The sequence below is a fragment of the Colletotrichum chrysophilum genome, assembly GCF_026319265.1.
Source record: "Colletotrichum chrysophilum strain AFK26 chromosome Unknown scaffold_36, whole genome shotgun sequence".
NCBI classification, from domain to species: Eukaryota; Fungi; Ascomycota; class Sordariomycetes; order Glomerellales; family Glomerellaceae; genus Colletotrichum; species Colletotrichum chrysophilum.
The window spans coordinates 290,415-311,635 of NW_026517323.1; the positions used below are offsets into that span (position 1 = coordinate 290,415).

General features: G+C 54.1%; 3 protein-coding genes across 3 annotated transcripts; 1 reads left to right on the forward strand and 2 right to left on the reverse strand.

Moving 5' to 3' along the window:
- Positions 1-3,580: 3,580 nt before the first annotated feature.
- Positions 3,581-4,800, reverse strand: COL26b_005411 (uncharacterized protein; the record flags this gene model as incomplete). Its single annotated transcript, XM_053178258.1, has 3 exons — positions 3,581-4,552; positions 4,609-4,675; positions 4,769-4,800. The coding sequence occupies 3 exons, from the start codon at positions 4,798-4,800 to the stop codon at positions 3,581-3,583; spliced, it is 1,071 nt and encodes a 356-aa protein (XP_053037849.1).
- A 9,171-nt stretch (positions 4,801-13,971) lies between these two features.
- Positions 13,972-14,862, forward strand: COL26b_005412 (uncharacterized protein; the record flags this gene model as incomplete). The annotated part of the gene is made up of 1 exon (XM_053178259.1): positions 13,972-14,862. One exon carries the CDS (start codon positions 13,972-13,974, stop codon positions 14,860-14,862), a length of 891 nt encoding a protein of 296 aa, XP_053037850.1.
- Positions 14,863-18,204: 3,342 nt separating this feature from the next.
- On the reverse strand, positions 18,205-20,828 carry COL26b_005413 (uncharacterized protein; the record flags this gene model as incomplete). The annotated part of the gene is made up of 5 exons (XM_053178260.1): positions 18,205-18,908; positions 19,206-19,534; positions 19,601-19,901; positions 19,957-20,015; positions 20,068-20,828. 5 exons carry the CDS (start codon positions 20,826-20,828, stop codon positions 18,205-18,207), a joined length of 2,154 nt encoding a protein of 717 aa, XP_053037851.1.
- Positions 20,829-21,221: the final 393 nt, after the last annotated feature.

A 21,221-nucleotide genomic window follows, 5' to 3' on the forward strand; every position in this document is an offset into this window, starting at 1 on the left:
CTTCGTCCTGGACTCTCTGGACTGCGGACTCTACTCTAAGGTAGACTCTGGATTGGATTCCATTCTGAATTATGGAGTCTACGACGTACATACAACCAGCCCATGATGCAGTCGAACTGTAAGGTAAGGTAAGTAAGGTACGGACGCCTACCTACATGCCTACCTACCCACAGCCCACAGCTCCCACGGGTGCGCCAGCTCCAGCAGCAACAGACCAGCATACGCGCTGTGCCAGCAGCAGCAAGCAAGCAGCGGTAGACCCTCACTCAGGTGGCGGCTGTCGACCAGGGCAGCTCGAGTCCAGGAGTGGTACGAGGGATCATGGATGTGCGGCCTAGGCTTTCTTAGCGTGTCGATCACTGGTCAAGTGGTCCCCATCGTGGATTAAGCCTGACCATCAGTCTTTGCTCTCCTTTCTCAGGCATTACCCATGCTCATACGGGTAGTAACGCTACTGCGTACTGCGTAGAGTCCGTCCTGCACCTCATCCGAGGCATGTACTGCGTACTTACTTTGAGTACGGATACCGCCGTCAGGTAGGGTGCCTCTCGTGCGCTCCTTGTCGAGGGTACAAGCGTCGTGGCCGAGCACAACCTCTTCCACCAAGGTATTCAGGACGTCTTGCATCGTTCATCCGTCGCCTACGAATACGTACGCAGCAGCCAGCGCCTTCGCTGAGGTGAGAGGCACATGCGCGCCGCCAGAGACCCATACATAGTACTGCCCACTGCGCTGCACTGCACTGTACGCAGTAGACATGCAGACAGACATGGGACAGTTGGAGACTTGGGCAGGGGGCACCCTCGCACTGGAAACCGAGTGGACATTTTGCTCCGAAGCTGACTGCTGCACTGGGCTGTTTTGCCGTGAAGGAAGGCACCGCACGTCACACGTCCAACAGGCATCTATCCGTAGGCTCCAGGAGTCTGATCTTCAACCTTCACCGACCTCACAGTCGGTCGCACCATCAAGCTGGATTCGAGAAGCGGCACTTGTCGGAGGACCACATGGGGCTCAGCTGACAGGAATTGCTGCAATGTCCCGAGCCCGGCAAAGCAAGCAAGCAACTTGAATCAAACCAGTCTGAAGAGATGAAGTGCATTCTTCTCCGTCGAGGTCGGGCTGAAGTGGGATTGGACAGCCTGGAATTGGGCGGCCTAGAACGCAGCGGGTACACGTGCCGCTTGGGGCCTACGCAGTACCCGTACACTAGCTCTGTATTCCATTCCTGAATGCGTGAAGAGCAGGGTTTCCCGGAGACTCCCCATCTGCATGGCATGCTCCTGATCCCTCTGTTCTCCGTTGCAGTAGGGAGGACAATGTCTTGTGCGAGTTGGGAATCTTCTCAGTGCGAATCTGCCGTTCCCAACCAAGGCATCCCGGGATTCTCTTGCGGGGGGAGGGAAGGGTCCCGAATATCGTATGTCATTACGGGAAGATTCGAGACCGGGTTTCTTCCATGGACTTTGCATGGCAAAATTGAGCAAGACGGATGGGATTTCTGGCGGTGGAGAAAGGTCATCCGGATTTTCTACATAGTACAACTACGCGCCCCATCCCTCCAGCGGCAATTGCCCGAAGCTACACCCCACAAAGTCGCTTTTACTTCTTCTTCCATGGAGTGTCTGCAGCTAGGCCAGGTCTACTTATGCTCCGTATGTAGGCTATCGGCGCACTGGACAAGCGAGACGAAAGCCAATGCCAAAGGTTCTGTCCCGCCGGGGGGGGGGGCTCTACTGCGTACAAGCAGCGGGAGTTTGTTCCAAGGGGGATATCGTATCCGGCTGGCTGGGCTCCCTTCTTTCTTTTTTTTTGCCCTCTGTCTTTCGCCGCCCCCTCCCCCCTTCCTCTTCTTTCTCGGTCTATCGGCTTCCACTGCAACTATCCGTTCCTCCCTCCACTTGGCGAGACGCAGTTAGGATAATAAGGTGCCGGGGGACGATTCAAGTATCAAAAGTGTCCACAAGGGGGGAGAGAAGAGGGGTACTACGCAGTAGCAGGACCAAGAGAAGCATTGGAGGGGAACGAATGAGTGTGAGTGGGTGCTTGGGACGATCGGGATCCCAATGTAGCTAAACAAAGGCGGGAATCGTGGAACCTGCATCATGTCGGTGTTCTGTCACCACCGCTCATCGGCCTTATTGCCACCAACCCAGGCTCTGCAAGTTGCAATATGTTCTGCTGGTATCTTACCTCTGCCTCTTGGATTTTTTTATTAAAAAAACATTGCCTACTTCTTCGTTTCCGCCGCGTTTCCCCTGACCATTTATCATGACTGTGCGCTGTTGCTCATTTGCCTGTGTAGGCGGAAACAGGCGGGTTTAGTAACGCCTTGGATCGTGATGATGCTCCTGTATCTCAGATCCGTTGTACTTACCTACCTGGATACGGGCTACGATGGGAGAAGTGAAGGAATGCTGCTCCAGGCCTGCTTGATACAAAGTACACTACTGCTAGACTTGCATCGGTGATCTAGCGCAAAGCGTTAGCATCGGACCAGCACCAGTCAGTCGATGACAACGACATGGGCGGGATGAGGACCAAAGCGTTGACCGTCCCGTCCCCCCTCCCCTATCACCTAGCACCTCTCATCACCTCATCAATGATGTAGACGACCATTTTGCTGCTGCGTATTGCTTGATAGTGATAGTTCGTAGTGATGGATAGTACAGGCAAGCTGTAGTGTTCGCACACTGTGGAGGCTAAGCTACATAACGCTACGCTACTTCCTGTTGGCAAAGCAGAAAAGAGACGACGAGCAAATTCGGGATTGAAGGGAATGGGATTCTCAAAATGCCTATGCTTCAATGGGATGTGCGACTGTCGATCCCTGCTTACGACAGGGACCTCTCCCTGTGTCTGCATTTCAGTCGCAGGCATCCCGCCGTGCTGGAGCAAGCTGACGAGGTAGTATTTGCACCACCGATGCAAGCAAAACAGGCTCCATCCAAGTTTTTTTCCGCCCATGGACAGGTCCAGCCCGGGCTTAATATGCCTCAGCCCTGGACCTGGATGCCACGACCTCGAGAGTTGCGGCTGGAACGCGGTCGCAAAATCAAAGGGAAAGCTGCGTGGCTGCTTGGCCGTCTCTACTACGCAGCATCCTTCCCCAACTGCCGGCACCCTCCACCATTGATTGTCCCCGGGTTGATAGCCATTTACGAATACATCCACGACTTCATTGATTGCACTTCTGATCGATAGGGCTGCCGCAGCCCCCCCTGGAACTTGGGTGTACAGCAGAACTCGAGCAATTCCCACTACGTGCCTATCTTCCAAACGCCACCGCCACATTTGCCATGTTCAACACCGGCGCATGATGACGTCAAACATCATGACTGTGGCGTTCGCCATGCGCTGCTTGCTCAAGTACTCTTCTCGGTTGAACTAGTCCTCCGAAACAATTGCCGATTACGCTCCGATGGCAGCCCAATCCTGGCCAATACCCTTTGAGATTATCGCTCACGTGCTCTCTGGGTGGCAATTGTCCTACTGGGAAGTTCGACTGCTGCCTTCAAATGCATGCGAAGTTGACCAGTAACTGGATTTGGGTGTCACGGGATACCGCCATCTACAGCATCTAAAGCTTTCCCTTGGCGCTCTTCTCCTCCCGGGTTTTCTGCGCACTCTTGAGTAGCGCATATAGGCTTTGTAGGCGCGGCATCTCTACCCCGTGAGCTCTCGCTATCCTCACCGGGTTGCCCAGGATTACCTCAAGCTCCAGAGGTCTGCCGGCCTCCCAGTCCAACAGCATGCTCGGCCTGGCTCCCGTATTTCGCTCCGTGCTCTTGACAATCCGATCAGGCTTTGCCAGGTCGTCAGGGAACTCCCGGCCCAAGATCTTTGGCACCGCTTCCCTGATCTCATTCATGATACCGATGACATGCTCCCTCAACTCGGCGTCCATCACCATGTCCGCATTGCCTCTGCCGCCGCTAAGCACCGCACTGGGATTGAACGCCGCGTTAATGCAGAGCTTGTGCCATCGCACCGTCTGCAATCCGATCTCATCGTGAGGCTCAACATCTCGGATATCACCCCAGCTAGGCCCCCACCACCGGCCCAGTTGCTCGACTGCCTGCGTGCCCAGGCGCTTAAGCTCTGCATTGCCCGTACCGAGGCCGTTCGTGTGCGGGCCGATGCTAATGCGTGTCCACCGGTTCTGTCTGATGACGCCTGGGGATATTTGTTCGGCACTGATGACCGTCACAGCGCTCACAATGGGGTTGCGAGGGAATCGCTCGCGGTAGGGCTCCTCGACGCCCACGCCATTCTGGATCAATACGATGCAAGACGTAGGACCAATGACCGGGGCAATCATGGCAGAGTCATCTGAGCGGTCTGGCAATGCCTTGGTCGTCACAAACACATAGTCCCATTGGACATTGGATCCTTCCTGTTTTGCAGACGCTGCTGCTTCGACGGATGGGAAGGCTGCATGTGGCTTGAATACGTAATCGCCGAAGGAGTGCGTTTCCAGCTTGACTCCAGATTCATTGATCGCTTTATAATTCGATCTTGCAACCAGTGATACGTGGACGTTGCGGTTGGGCTGTCGTTCTAGTCAGCACGATCCGAGCCTTCTCGCGGAGGGGCATGCAGACGCACATGGTGCAGCCGCGAAGCATAGAAGCAGCCAACAGCACCGGCCCCAATGAATATGATGTTCACAGCGCTGTGCTTGATGCGTTAGCATTGTTCCCGGCATGAGTTGAGATGGTCATGCAGCCAAAGACACGGCAGCCATGATGCCGAGGTTAATACTTACCTGTCGCCAGACTTGGCTGTTGTGAGGTCCATTGTACTAGAAGATGGCCGAGACGCCTTTGGATACCCCGTTTTCTTTTATTTCTTGACTCAATACCGTAGGTATGTGGAGAGGTTCAGCGTACGTCGAATGCTTTGAATGCTCTCCGCATGAATCGAACTTGACCGAGGTGAAGGTGCCCATGTTCTGACGCGACATCATGACGTGGAGTCGCGATACGTCGGCCCCACAATGGGATGTCGCCATCGAGGGCGCTTCGCGGTTGCGCCCAGCTGTTGCCAGCTGGGCAGAAACTCGGGTGCTTCGTGACAAGACCACGAACATCAACGTCAAGGGGGGAGGGAAACAAACCCGTTGAAACCACAGCCTAGGCTTCAGTCACTCCCACATTCTCCTAAATAATGCCATCAGCCTTTCCACAAATGGTGGTCAGTCTGCAAGAAGACGGTCAACCCATCTCTTCACCGTGTCACAAGGCAAGCAATCCCTTTCAAGAGTGAGCCGAAACTGCCGGCATCTTTTTGCCAAAAAGAAATCATGGGGTTTCTATGAATTTGTAGGGATATTCCATCTTCTTGGTCCATGTGTGGTCAGGCAACGGTTGGAAGCCTCGCTCATCGCCCTGCATGTTCGGGTTCCGGGCGGCTTATTTCGATTTTCACTGCCTGCGCAGGTAGGGACGAAGAGGAGGTAGAAGACCATAAATACTAAGAGCGAGGAGGGTAGCCACGACAAATAGTGTACCCGGGATACTCTGGCGTCTTGGTAGCTAGTTAAAATTATCCGCCCAGATACGAAGCTCCTTGCTTCGCTTTGCTTGTCCCGCATCGGCTGTGATCAGAGCCGCTCGGGGGCTTGCTTCTGTTATGTCGCGTTCCTATCATCATGTGAACGGCAGATGGTAAATCTGATGAGTGCGAAATAACGCGGTGGTAAGATCATACAGGCAATAAGTCAGAACACTTCCGCGGCCTTCTTCTGTGGTGCACAGAGGCGCATGATGCTACTCTTGATTCTGATTGATTCTTGGTCACAGCCCCCATTCTTGACTATTTACCTGTATGCTGCTTGGGCCTGGAAAGGGCAGGATGTCATAGCAACATTAGAATGTCGAGGGCGCAACTACATGTCACTATGCGACGTGATTCCTGGTCTCTTTGGCTCTTCATCGTCACCAATCTACAGATCAATCCTTAGCACGTGCTGGTTACACACTTATAACGAACTCTAAGCTCATTCTCAGTACAGAAAAACCAGACCTGGATAGACCCTGAAGCAATTGGTTTGTTACGGAACTCGTAGAAAGCCATCAGAGTTCATAGGACTCAACAAGATGAGAATGTTACCGCATGTCGGGTAAGACTTGTGTATGAGACAGAAAGCAACCGGGCCGCAGTCAGGTCCTTCGTCATCACTGCTAGTCAGCGTATTACGCTGCTTGTATCTATCCATCACGTTATCTTCCACTCTATCTCTCCACGTGCATTTGCGCTGTTGTGTCGTCGGTCCTTGCTGCTTTTTTTTTGCGGGCTGCTCCTCGAGATTGTTTGTCGAAGTTGGACGTGCGGGTTGTAACATGTGAGAATGTTCGATCTTGGAAAGAAATTTCCAGGTAGACATCCCGTTATCATACACATGAAGAACAGCAGTACAGGCTCTCCGAACAAGACCCCGGGATCAGCCTCGGGCGATAAATACATCAATAGCAGCTGAAGTGGCACTGCAGAGATATGTAGATGTCCCGGAATCCTGAGGCTCGCCGCCGTGGACCAATGGCAAAGACGTGACATCACGCATGCAGAGGGTTTTCTCCGGGATAGCTTCCCCTTCGGGAGATCGCCACGTGGACGGCAATCACCACGAGAGTTAATCAGGCGCCATGGCAAGCTGCCGTGTTTCTACGTCCTGCCAGATCAAAGACAACAAGTGCGCAGGTTGCCTAGCCAGGAGACGCCGACAAACCGCATGAGAGTGGCCAAGCCGGAGTAGGTAGTCAAAGAAAGCTATGTTTCTGAGTCCATTTATTGCATATATTTTTATCTGCTAGGTTATTCTGTAAGGGATATCTGTTTGGGGAGTTTGCTTCGTCTATAATCGACGAGACAAACCATACCTGAAAAAACAGTTCAGACGCCAGTATTTCGTTATGCGGAAAGGCGTTGTTACTGAGTGACAACGTATACCCACGACCCACTGCTACAAGCATACTCAGTTGGTATTTGTCAGTCAGATGTGGAATGAGCCTATTCACTTTCGTGCTATCTATTTGTTCGGTTTAATTTGTTCCACCATCAAATCAAGCCGGAGATCACTGCGGTAGAAGCATTCCGTGCCAATACATGCATCCAAGGTAGGAAAAGGTCGGCACACCTATCCGGAGAGATAACAGGGCAAACACGACACCGAAGAGAGGCCTGTATGGTTGCATATTCAAGGTCATAAACGGATCGTCCAGTGGCAGAGTCAGCGTGCTTCACATAGCAGCTGTGCGTCGGAGGTAAGTCCAGTCTTCTCATGTTGGGAAGCTTTCACCAGTTGACATTACGAATGCAAGAGACACAGTACCCAGACACCAAAAACACGACCCGAAGTTCTGAACAGCTAATTAATCCGGCTTTGAAACCAAGCAGGTCTCCAGTGACTCTCAACCGTGATCTCATAAGTGGCTCACGTTCACCACGGTGCGTAGTCAAACATAGTTGGTATCTCCTCTCACAGCGTCCACAAACAGAGCGTTCACCGATGCCTAGACTCAACCGTAGTTAATGTCTCCGTTCGACATTCAACCGTGCGGCATTTCACGACACAACCAACTTGGACCGTCCGTCATTTGTAAGGGAGCCCAAATACTGACGCTGTCTTCCGTCAAATCTTCGTGAGGCTAGTACATGAGGTTTTTTTTTTTTTTTAAATTTTTTTTTTTTTATTTTTTTTTTTTTAGTTAAAAGCAAAGACAGTGGTGGCTATAATTCAGCCCATACCGAAGGCACCTACTGTATGTATATATCACTTTATCTTAGAATATCTGAGATGTTATATCTGGCATACATACATGCTGCGGCGTATCGTGAAGCGCGTATCAATAGTCAAGCGTTCTCGAAGCTTGTCATCTACCTCTTGCTCCTCTGTTTGCTTTAGATCGATGATCCTTGTTCTGACTCTCCAGGACCTTCAATAAGCTCCAGGGCACAAACTGCTCAACACCAGCGGCTTCAACGTCGTCGCCAGTGAGGTCGGATTGGAGGGATCGGATCAAAACGTGGATCTAGCGGTACTGCCTGTTTAGGAGTTGCCGGAGTGCGGCTGGGGTTAAGCGCGAAAACCGGCAAAAGTGGGCGCCGTCGAAAAGCGTGCGGAGTAAAAAACCATCCACCAGAACAGGCGGGAAGTGCGCTGGTCTGCATGCTCTGGGAACACTGTAGTCACCTTACGTAGTCCAAAGATTGGCAATACATAAGCAAGACCTTCTAGCAGACCTTCCAAGCGCCCGGAGAAAAGGATCGACTGTAGCTTTAGCCATCGGATGAAGTTCGGTACTCGACGATGACCATGCACACAGATTCAGGCTCGGATGTCATGGACATCAGGGCCTCTCCCCTTGACCGTCGTCCCTGTACGTGAGCCCCTTGTTTTCTTATTAGGCGCGAGACCCTTCTGCTGGTGCTTTGAATGTCCGAGGATACATCCGTACAGTGACAGCATCGCTACCAAGCTGTGTGGGGAGTTGGAGTTCGTCCGAGGCGCATTGCTACATGTGCTTGGACCATTCAGATGTCTGGGGGATTACTTTGGCAGCATCAGCAATCGGGACCTTGCGGATGCGCACGACACCACGTCCTGTCCTGATCTGGCACGTTGCAGTACCTTGGGAGCCTGGTTTTGTGGCCCAAATGGTCACGTCGTCCAAGTGGCTTACCTGATGGACGTGTATTCTCGGTTCTGGCGGTTGGCAGAGCAAAGCGGGCATTTCAGCAGTGTCACTCAGGTCAGCGATGCCCCAGTCGCATGCCCAGCCACCACCCCAAAGCGGACACCGAGAGCTGAGACTGCATGGTGGAAGCATATTACCCCGCGGACAACAGCGGTGGAATCGAGTCCTTGGATCCATAGGTAGACAGCGACCATGGGCAGAAGGGAAGCGGGAAGCGCAAGGTATCCATCCCGTCCGTACCTACTGCATGGTAAGTACCTTGCGGAAAGGAAAGTTCGTCACCGAAGAGCAGAGAGCATGGAAGACAGTTCCGATAAATTGACGGACAGGCGGCAGCCAACGAAAATAAAACGAGCCATTGGGTTTTCGAGCACACCCTCCCGCCGGGTAGCCCGATCCAAGCGGCTTCCCTGCGTCCTTCTAGAAGCCGATCCGTCCAGCAAGCCGACCAATCAACAGCACACACTCGCCGCGGTGCAGTTGCAGTTGGGGCAGAGGAGAGGGAAGTGAGCGACTGCCCGCCCACGGCTGGCTTGGCGTGCAAGCGAACGGAACACCTGTTGGGGGCGGGCGGCTGGCTTCACTGTTTAGGGACCTCACAGCTGGGAGTGGGAGGGTTGGGTTGGGTAGGTACATAGTACACCACACCTACCTACCTACCTCTGGACGATTCTTTAGCGTGGTGGGGGTGGTGACAGAAAACAAGAAACTGCACCGTGACCCGCCGCCACACTGCACCTTCCATTTCCTTATCTTATCGAGACGCAGAGCTCGAGCCTCGGAGCCCACCCTCACGCACCAGGTAGGTAGTGTCGCCAACCTACCTACGGATACCTTACCTACCTACTTACCCAACGGTGTGCCCCGCCCCGCCCACCTTCTGTCGACTTGTTCATCTTTTTCTCTTCCGCATCAAATTTCTCTCTTCTCTTCCATCCTTCAACGCGTCAAACCACCGATTCCCGCCCAACCTTGTGCTTTCTTCACCGTACAAAACCGAAAGCTCTTCAACACTCTGTCGTATTCCTGGGGTTGAATCCGGCATCATACAGCCTGCATATGTTGTAGGCCGCCGCTGGCGGATGGTCCATCCATTCGTCCATCCCAACGACGCCAGCTGCAATTTTGTCGCACTGCTCACTGGTTTGACGGTTCCATTGCTAAAACCCCTCCGACTCGAACTTACCCCCGCGCTTCCGTGTACACATCACATCACGACCCCCAAACCCTTGCTCTCACAATCTTTTGCACTATGTAATTGATCAGTGCGTTTTGCCAGCAACTACGTTCGCGTAGATCGGCATCGACCGTCGTACTTCATCTCGGCGTCGGTGTTTTCGCTCCTGGCATAGAAAAAAACATACACACCCGTTGCTGGGCACCTGGCTTTGAGCAGTCGTCTTGACTATCATGAGAAGTTGGGAATCAGCTGAGGTTACATATCAACATATTCGGTGACGTTAAATGCCTGTCTGTATATTGTATCTTGGGAGTCGCTCTCGGCGCACTTGTTGGAAGCTGAACGTAGTAAAGTTAGCCATGTAGATTCTAGCCAGGCCTCCCTACCTATGGTTGAATGGGTAACTGCTCTTCCATTGGTTGCAGACCGCCAGTCGGGGCGGTTGGATCCGTTCATCAGCCGGCTGCTCGGTGCGGACTTGTGCGAGAGCTGTGGTGTATCCCTACAGACAAGGTAGTGTAGTGTAGGTGGTATATGATGTGTACTGCTCGCCCGAGGCGCATCATGTTCGGCACGTTTCGGGGTGCCTTCTCCCAACTCATTTCCTTGGCCCTGGCCTGGTCTGGCCTGGCAAGAAGAGCATCATGTCTTCGACCTGTCTCTGGGGGTCCCTGCGGATGTCTCTGGTTTAGTTCACCACGTCGTCTATTCGGAATGCCCTGCTGCTTGCTCTTGCTGTGGTGCTGGGCATAGCCAGGTACGGACCGAGAGAGAGAGAGAGACCCACCCAGTCTTTTCGCCTGCTGTCAGCCACTCCATCCCCTCCAGTGTCCCCATTTCCCCCACCCCAGACACACCCACACCCACCCACACACACACATACACACACATATCACCAGGTGCACCTCCCACCACGGATACACGGTAGTGTACACCTGCCAACCCACCCACCCCCATGGGCATACCCTATGGATACTTAGACCTGGTACCTAACTTGCAGCAGCATCCTCCTGCCTACCCATCCCACCGCCTTGCCATATTTCACAGGATATGCGCAGGAGACGCAGCAGACGCAAGGAACCAAAGAGGGTAGCTCTCCATCCATCCCATTGTGCCCGTCTCATCCCATCTTCTTCACGCCCAAGTCCGTCCACAATCCGTCGCTTCTCTTCGCATGGCTGGCCAATGCCATGCTATCCCGTGCCAGCTTCTCCTTGGGTCCGGCCAATTCCTCAAGACTCCCACCACCCAGCATCGCCAAGTTCCGGCGCCGCCAACCCGACCATGGCGGGCAGATGGACAGACAGCATCAGCATCAGCACCAACAGCGGTGTATGTATCAGCGTTGCCAGCGCCGGGCGGCTACGGTAGTACCGACAAGCAGCAGCATGAGAACCTGACAGGCAGCGCCTGTCATATGGCCATGCCCTCGCCTCTCCTGTCGCTCTCCATTCTGGTTGTGACATGCAGCATTGAAATAGCATCCCACGTCCGCCCGACGCGACGGCTCGCTGGATTGATCTCACTTTCCTCCTCTTGCCTTTTGCCATACTTGCAAAATCGGTTCTTGCTCTGTCAGGCGACAGACGCATTGCTCTCCTCCTTGACTGGCAAGCCAAGGCAGGACATAGCTTTGCTCTTCGCAAACCACTGACAAGACGTGGCGAACCTGCTTGTTCCCTTTTGAATCATCCTTGGTAGCGGCAGCAGCAGCAACAACAACAGCAGCAACAACAACGCCAGCAATCGCGAGCAACATCGGCCGGTTCCCGACGACGACCACGACGATAACGACGAGGACGCAAAGCCTGGCGGGCCTGCTACAAGGGCACACCTCTTTCACACACTGCGACACCTGCCTCGAGTCATCACCCACGACTCTTTTGTCCAGCCAATTAAGAACAGTGACTTGCCCAAGGTGTCATTCAGCCACACTGGCGGACTTGGTGCCGTGCCTTAGCTGGCCCCGAACCCTGAACGCGCGCTTGGCCGACCTCAGAGTCCCCTTCTGGCTTCACGACCGACAGCACAAAACGACCGACCAACCGCCGTCGCCCCAAGCTCCAACACTTGCTTGGTCTTCATCCACCCACCCATCACCCACCGGTTTACCAAGGCTAGTCGAGGTTGCAGGGTCTCCGTTTTCCTGCAGTTGCAGGCAGCACGCACCAAGCAACAGCACGCTACGGATTCCTGATCGGCTAGGTACCTAGAGTTGCCAGCTACTCGAGATACCCAGACCACCTACACATTCACACACCTTGGCACCCCCTCGCGCCCCTCAACGTCCCGTCTGTATTACCTACAGCATTCGTGTCAGTAGGGACAAAGGTCACAGCTTAAGCTCCATCAGCTCCAGCTTCTAACTCCAGCAATCTCCAAGTAGACGCCTCTCCATTGCATACTCATACTGGCGGCAGCCAGAAAGAGAAGCAAGCCCCGTTGCATCGCTTCCAACCCCTCCGATCCTCCCACCATACACCCATTCGCACTGCCAGCAAGGTTTTCCCTCGCCCCCAACTAAAGGCTGGAAAGACAAGCTGAGAGGCGCCAAACCCGGCTGCCATCGGACACAGTCACCGATAATCTGGCACCCAGCCAGCCAGCTGTGCGGACAGAGCAAGAGGGCTACCGAGCATCATCAAACTGTCAGAGCTCTTGGACCGGATATTTGACTTTCTTTCACTCTTTCCAACTTGTTTCTCTCTTGGTCTGGCAAGACACGACGGGCCATCAAACCCCCCCCCCACCCGACATCCACTCAACTAAAGTTACCCACTCATTGGAATCTCCGGCGCACCGCTGGCATTGCTCAGTTCCACAACTTGAACTCTTTCAACAGACACACCTCGCGGCTATGCGTTTGTTGTTTCCTTCATAGCCCTTCTCCTTCTCGGCGTAACCTCTTGACGGGTCTTTGGGTCCTGCTGGTTCTTCATCGTCACATCCTGCTGAGACGAGTACGCATACCACCACTCACACCCTTGCGGCTCGTAAGGATCTGAACAACCTGCCTACCTACAATTTCACAGCAGCGGCAACGGCAGCGGCAGCTCCAGTACCCTCCACTCACCCTCCACCTGCTGCCCCCCCCGAGACGGCAGACAAGTCCTTCCGCTACCGGCCGGCCCTGATTTAGCCAGCGCTCTCCAGGGCCTAACACGGCCCCCCCCAGCCCACGCCAAACATTCTGTAACGAGACCGAAGAGCTCCCGCTCCACGCAAGGGCAAGGAGAAGAAGGGGGGGGGAGAAAATCCCACCTTCCAGTACCCTCTAGGTACTTGTGCGTGTGTGTGTGTGTGTGTGTGTGTGTTTCTTTTTGGCACCGACCGACCGCCTGGCCGATCGTCTCGATCCCTCCTTCTCGCTTTCCTGTGGCGGGGAACTTGGATTCATTTTCTTTTCCCTCTTTCCTCCCAACCTATTCGCGACTTGTGCTGCAGTTGCCCGTCATGATTATTGACGGGGAGAAGTATGCCTGTGAGGCTTGCGTTCGGGGTCACCGTGTGAGCAACTGCCAACACTCCGGTAAGTCGGCATGTTTTACCTTCGTCTCGACTCTCATGTTATTGTGCTACCACACGACTCTACCATGGTTGTCGCTGTCCTGGTTGTCACTTTTGCGATTGAGTCTCAGCCTAGCAAAAAACACCAAATATGAGTGACTAACCAGCCGCTTGCAGATCGTCCCCTTCAGCACATCAACAAAAAGGGACGCCCCGTCTCCCAATGCCAACACTGCCGCTCGATGCGCAAGTCGCGCGCTGCCCATGTTAAATGCGACTGCGGCGAAAAGACGAGCAAGTGTACTCACTTGCAGCCGACTCTTGAGGGCCACCGAGGTAAGTCAAGCTCATCACGGCGGTCCTCCACAACACGGACTACCACAATGAACCTCGTCTAACTTGTTCGGTTTCCCCCATTACGTAGAGACTTGTTGTTGCAACCATGGTGGTCGTTGCACTTGCAGCCACAAAAAGGAGCCTGGTCTCGACACCGTTCCCGAGTCCGACTCCGATAAAGACGCAACAGCTCCTCGACCAAAGCCGCCAATCCGCAGGCGCCGAGCCAATACTGTTCACTCAGACGGCATGCTCACTTTTGATGAGAATGGACACCACAAACCCGCACACAAGCACAACAAGGCATCCCAGAAATGCGGGCCGTACCAACTGAATCGTGTAAACTCACTGCACAGCACCAGCAGCCTGGGAAGTCACTCGCCTGAGCATGTTGGTGACAGCCTCAAAGACGCGGCCTCCACTCGCTCTGGTCCTGTTCGTCATCAACGGCTTGTTAAATCTGAGGCTGCGTCCCCGCTCATGAGAGCCTCTTCCAGCTTCCAGCAGCTCAACAACCAACTCCCTCCCCTGGACTTGTCCGCCATCGAATACCCGCAATACCAACCGAACGGTACTTTCGACCTATTTGGGAGCTCTGGCGATGGGCCCATCTTTAGCGCTGGCCTGAGCACCGCGTCTGTGGATTGGAGCCACATTGATCTGGCTGACAAGACGGACAAGTTCGCACCCTCTAGCTACAGCCAAGCAGGCGCTCAAAGCTTCAACGGAATGTTCGATTTCCCTACCGGATCTGAGCCAGCACCGACGCTCGCAGCAACAACATCGACGTCGGGTGAAGTATCCGAGGTAGAGGATAACCTCATGCCCGGCGACAGCAGCGACTACGACGGATACGGGACCGGCAGCAACAGTTTCATTCATCCTGCCAGTGGCAGCTACCTCACAAATGGCACGGGCACTGATCTGACCGCCATTGACTATAACAGCTTCCTCAAGTCATCCAAGTTCATTGGAGCGGCTTCATCCTTTGATGATAGCGGGCCCGTTGCTGGTGGCTCTGTCACTTTCGATGATGATCCCGTCTTCTGGGGCCAACACTTCGACGACGGCATTGCCACATACACCGAATCACCCGACGGCATGCCGGCGTTCAACCCTGAGTCTTGGACAATGCAATAAGGCGTTTTGATATGAGCAATGTTGCGAAGCGTACACGCCCATGATATCCGGCCCAACGATTTTAGACGGCAAGCACAGGCGCAAGGGATTCGAGCATAGGCGGGATAGGATCTCGAGGAGGGCGGCGCAATCGTGTGGTCATCCATGAGTCCGCTCGCTCTCTCGCGGGAGTCGGCGTAGCACAACCTTTTCCCTTTTTCCCCCCTTATACATCTTGGCAGCATACTACGGGGGTTTTCTTATTTTATACTTGGTTTCGGCATTAAAAACAAAAAAGAAGGGGGTCGGCTCACAAAAAAGAGGGTGTCTTACATCTCGACATTATCATCTTCAATGGACATGGCGTCTGGCACACGGGGAGCATTTTGCTGAGGCTAAAGGCGTGGTTGATTGGAATACAGACATCGATGAATGATGAACGGCAGCGGCCTCTGCTCAACCTCCTCAACAAGCCGGGTTTCGCAGGGGTTGTCTCATTTCATAATGACAGTTATGTATCTTTCTTATTGCGCAGGGAATGATTGTATATAGGAAGGCTCAGGCGACATAGAATCCTCAAAAGGCTTGAATGTAGTGCGTAGAGAGGACTGGCGCAAACGCGATTCATACACAGACACAGACGCGCGCGAGCGCGCACAGCGTGGACGACGTCTTGGAGCTGTCGACCTCTAGTACAGTGACAGTTCAAGGACATGGCCGTGAGAACAGCTCCATGGCCGCTAATCAGGACGGGATGCCATGCGATTGAAGAAAGAGACATGACGGATGACGACTGCAGCGAGATGAGAGAGGGGCAGACGCCAGAACAACGAAATGAACCAAGCTACGTAGCTTCGATGAAGCCCCCACCTGATCAGATAAAAGGCCCTGCAACGGCGATTGAGTTATGCGGGATTGTATTTTCTGCTCAAGGGGTTTTAGACGAGGGTTTGCTGGCCTCGTGAATCTCGGTGAGTTGAGAGCAATCTGGCAGGCTCTGACCAGTGGTGAATCGATCCAACCCGTGCAGCAGGGCAGCTTAGAGGACATGAACAAGAATGTCACATCCTATGCCAAAGCTACCTTATTGCCTGCCTACCTCCCTAGTGTACTCCGAACAGCCAGGTAGATGCTGCGCATGCACAGCGACAGGGAAGGCCAGACAAGGTGCGTATCCGTACGTGAGCTCTTCGTAGGTACTCGACAGGACAGGACTGCTGTCGAACGGCGATGTAACCTCAGGCATGAGGGCAGGGTTTGACAGTCAGAGAAGGCATGCAATAGAGTGCAGGCAGGTTACTGACTAGGGCTCACGAACCTAGGGCCCTCATGGGGCTCTCTGGATGGTGGTTTCTGCACGTTCCTGCATATCATCGGCTTGTGTCGCCTCGCCATCGGCCACTCGCTGTCCAGTCACTGTCACTGTCACTGTCGAGTAAACCGCCATGACGAAGTCCTGCAAGGTCGGATATGAGGCCGGGCTGGTCGGTCTTGGTAGCCTGGAGAGACGCAAGACCTACCTCAACACACGTCACGTACCGCACCTTACTACCTTACCCTAGGCACCTTGCCTTACCTACCGACCCGGGTACACAAGACAGGCAGGTCGCAGGCAGGCAAGTAAGTTGCTGTGGGTGCTCCGTGCATGTGTGTTTGGTACTTGGTGGGTATCCATCTGTATCCACAGGTACGGCGAGCAGTGCCTCTTGCGGGAAGGGCACCTGGGCGCCAGGGTTTGGCAGGGCACCCAGCGGCATTTCGCCCTCCGTTGAGTTGTGGGCAGTGGAGTGTGGCAGTCTGTCGGTCGGCCCCCCCCCCCCACTGACAACGTTTCCTGCCAGCCACCTCCGATGCGTCCGTGCACGATGGTCGCTGCTGCTCCGAGATCCGGAGATGTCTGGTCTTGTCGTGGGAGATACTACTTGCGTAGCACTCTACGATCTTAAGCAGCAACAGAAGAAGCATCAGAACAGGATGGCGGCTAATGATACAAGCGGTGTGCTTGGTATTAGGTTTAATGTTCGTGCTGGCGCTGGCGCTGGTGCTGGTAACGATGATAGAGGCCGGCTCCGTTGTCAACCTCGTGTTGTCTGCCGCCTGCTACTCATTGCTGTTGTGACCCGGCTTCTGATTGTCGGGACGATGATCTGATGGTGTTAGGTAGTGCGTGTGCGTGTGTCATCGAGTATTGTCAGCCCCGGCGCGGCTCTCGGCGCATCTCCCACGTTTAGGGACATGGTGGCCATGTTCAAAAGCCAACTGGAGCTGGAGTCTGGGGAGGGGGGCTGTACAAATCTCCGCTGGAGGAGCTGATCTCCGTTACTCGGGTCGTGTTTGACAAGGTCACTCTCTCCGACGGCGACAGGGCGACTGAATCGCGCCTACATGGCATCCGCACTGGAGTCTGGAAATCGTCAGGCGCAAGACGACAGCTCCCAGTCATGACTCCAGAGCGACAAGGACCACCGATCGATCCATTGATTTCAGTCGCTGCCGTCGCCTCTGAATATCCCTCCTCAGTGTTCTCGCCCCCGCAAACTGGATTCCAAGGGGCACCTGAACAGCCGGCCGGATAAGACGGAATAAGAAATCAGGCCGTGGCATTCCCATAGTCGATAGCACATGTGGCTGTGTGCGCGTGAAGGCCGTCGCCGCACGTCGCCCTGCGTCTGAGAATGTGCAGTAAGACCGCACAACTGGTACCAGCAGCTTCGCGTTTGAGAACCAAACCCCAGAGCCAGGCATATCTTACAAAAAGTTGCTACACTGCTTGCTAGTCTCAGAGACCACGAAAAGCATCCTTGTTGGTCGACTCCATATGCCCTGCCATCTGGCGCGTCAAATTCTCCGCGGCCACCCACTTACTTACCCGCCAACTTGTTGACCGTGATGCCTAATTTCACATGATACGCCGAGGACACGAAGTAGCTTTGCATGCTACCACGCAACTATACTGTCGGCGACGGGAGAATAACTACCAGACTTCGAGGGCAAGCGCGTGTGCCCGCGACATCACTCACTCGTGACATTTTGATAGTTTATGTATACAACTGGAGACGGCGAGAACAAACGCAAGGTTCGATCTGGTAGTAAAGCACTGTCCATTACTTTTTTTTATATTAATACAAATATCGATCCACCTAGGCGGTCAATATTGTCGCCCCTTATCCTCCCGTCCTTCGCGGACAGATTGCCTGTGTTAAACCGCAGTGATACCGGCCTCGGGCGCAGTGGCGCTGCCATCGGTGCTTACCTCTTTCGTTCGTTTTCGTCGCCAATCCTTCGCCTGGATCACTGAAACCAAGCGTCGATATATTCAGCCAGGTTGTTGTATTCCATCGGCACGGCGCGACAAGCTTGCTCCTAAGCTGCCTGTTGTGCTGCGCGGACGACATTAAGGTAGCCGGTGAGGAGTACAGGCCGGGGATCGAATCCCATATCCTCGTAGTTTGGAGCCGTGCGATAAGCCGGAGGCTCCTCTGTCTTTTCCACAGCTGCAGAGGAAAGGGTGGCCAGATCAGCCAAATGTTGAAGCCCTTGGCTGGCAGCTGTCTCCATTGCCGATGGGACAGAAGCTGCAGTAGTACTTGCGGTTGTTGATGGCCGCAAGTGGTCGGCGATCTTGTCCCTGACGAGACCATCAAACACAGATGTCGGAAGAGATGAGTCTCGAAAGTCGCCCAGCAGACGAGTCGCCTCCTCCTTTGTCTTGTCCACCTTTGCCAACTCAACCAGTATCAGTACTGTGAGTACTGTGAAGTGATGGTGAAGAGGTGTGACGAGCTGCGACTGTCCAAGCAAGAGACTAATTGTTTCTTGGCAGGGCCACAGAGCGTCCGCTGACTTAGCGGATGGGTTGAGCAGATATGCCAGCAGCCGGCAGTGCCAGTAGACAAGATGAATTACAGGATACGTGCCTGCCTCGATGTGAGGCGGCAAATCCTCACGGAAGTCCTCAACCCATGCGTCCATGAACGAACCAATCATTCGGTCTCCGAATGATGGGTTCAATGGTTCTTGAAAGTTTGCAATCATCACTGAGGCACGGCCCAGGAACTTAGAGGCCCCTGCAAGATTGTCAGCGTCTTTGGTCAATTTTCGAGCTTTGTTATGAGCGAACATACGGATCAAAAGAAGCGGCACTTCGCCCACAGTTGCTTTTAGGCCAGGGATCACCACAACACTCTCGTCCCTAATCAAACAAGGAACTGCTGTTCCCACTGCGTGCCATCGGTCAAGAAGGACAAGTGACCACCAAATTCTGACTCGGAGTTGGCTGTCCGTGTCTACTCCAAACTCAGCTTCGGATGGCTCCAACTTGGACTGGTACAGTTTCAGAGCATTGGCACCTGCTACTGCTCTACCTAGGAGCGACTCCTTCGGCGCACCGATGGAACCCAGTTGCCGATTGTCCGCTTCAATGATCATGAGGAGCAGTGTTTGGAGGAAGACGATGTTAGCTGCAGGACTGCGCAAGGCCGAGTCGCCGGCCTCCCATTCAACAAGCAGGGTGTGGGCAAGCCGGACATCGCCTGGATTTCCAGATTGAAAAGTCGGGTACGAGTGCATGGTACCGGAAAGAGCTTCGACAAACGCTTCGCGAAGAAGGCCAGGACACTGTGCCAGGTAATCCTGGACGAGAGCTCTGCTACTTGGGAGGATTGGAAGATAAGGATGGATGATGTTGATGTACCTAAGATTCGAGATCAGTAACGGAAACCACAAATCCAAGGCCTTCTGGCGGCGACAGAAAACTCACCCATCAAATACGGCATCATCTACGTCGCGCGGCTGATCAATGTCGGGCAAGTCGGCAACAGGACCGTCCATCGGAGCCACCGGCGGCCGCGGCTGCATGTCATTCTTAATGGGTAGGGGCTGGGGAGCCAGGCCATTGGTGGAAAAGGGAGAGGACTGGTATTTGTCGGACGGAGTTGCCATAGGTTGAAGAGGACGATGCTCAGCACCCCAGGCAGTCTGTCTCGTGGGTGCTGGAGTGGACAAGTCCGCACTGGATATACTCGAGAAGGGCCGCTTCCGGCTGGCATCTTCGCCAGGACCTGCAAATATTAGTTAGTTACAGTGGCATTTGCTATCGAAACCTCGCAAACTTACTTTGAATCTCCAGCTTGCCCTCAATACTGTTGATTCTGTCGGCTAACTCTTTGATATAGCTAATCACATCCAGTCAGCGACAGCTCAGAGGTTAATGCCAACTAAACTTACCCCTTGCTAGGACCGCGTTTCTGAGGGACACGGCTGAACAAGCAACAAATTCCCGACCGTTTGCAGTTGGAGCATGGGTTGTCTCCAGAGTCCGACTGGGCATCACACTTAACTTTCTTTCTCCTACATTCGTCGCAAGCACGAGACACTTTGGATCGCTTCCTTGGCGGAGTGCTGTCTCCCAGAGCATAGGTCTGGGATAGGTGGTGGTGATCCATTGGAACAGGAACAGAAACATGCTGAGGAAGGGAGTCCGGCAAGGTTTCCTCGGGCACATAGGGTCGGGGAGGAGGCTGGTGCTGAGGCTGCTCAGGGTGTGGCATGATGCTCCGCAGATTGGGGTCTTCGACATTCATGCTAGGATCTGTGACGTGCATCATGGGCTCGGCGGCCAGATCCTGGCCGAGCTGAGCAGCCAGCTGCAGCTCTTCGACGCTGGCGGAGTGAGGCGGCTGTTGCTGGGACGTGGGCGGGGGAGGAGGTTCCTGTTGAGAATCGTCTCTGGCAGCTGAGTGATAGTATGGGCCGGCATCCTGAGCATCGACCGTGGGTGATGGATAGCTCTGCATTCTCTCCTCCGGGATGCGACCATCAGTCATCCCATCCTCTGGCATACGATCATCTTGCATTCGATCCTCTGGCATGCGCTCTTCCGACACATGGTCCTCTGGAATCCTTCCCTCTGTGGCAAGACCCTCATCCTGAAGCGTTTGCGTGTGGAGTCTTTCCTCCTCTGTCTCGCCTTCCCGAATTGAGCTCATGGCAACTTGTATTCGATTGTAGCGCTTGATCTGTGGTTGATGGGGCTTCCGCGGAGAGCGGCGCTGACAAGCGTTATAGGGCGCCCGTCGGTATCGCGCGTATGATGCGACAATGGACGCAGACGCGCAGGCTCCAGATCAAAAATCGAAAGACTCGTGTGTCAAAAGGCAACTCGGGTTTGCGCATCCACAAACACGTCGGCAGTCCGTTGCGGGACGACGCGTCGAGTCCTGGAGGGCAGGGCGACTTCAATTGATGTTCTCTGCAGAAATTTACATGCTTTAGTACAGGTTTCTTCCGAGGTGCACTTGGCACTCTTCCTCTGTCTGCGCTTGTAATTTCATGTCTGTTTTTCTGTCCCGCGACAGCTACACGTCCAGGTCCAACTCCGG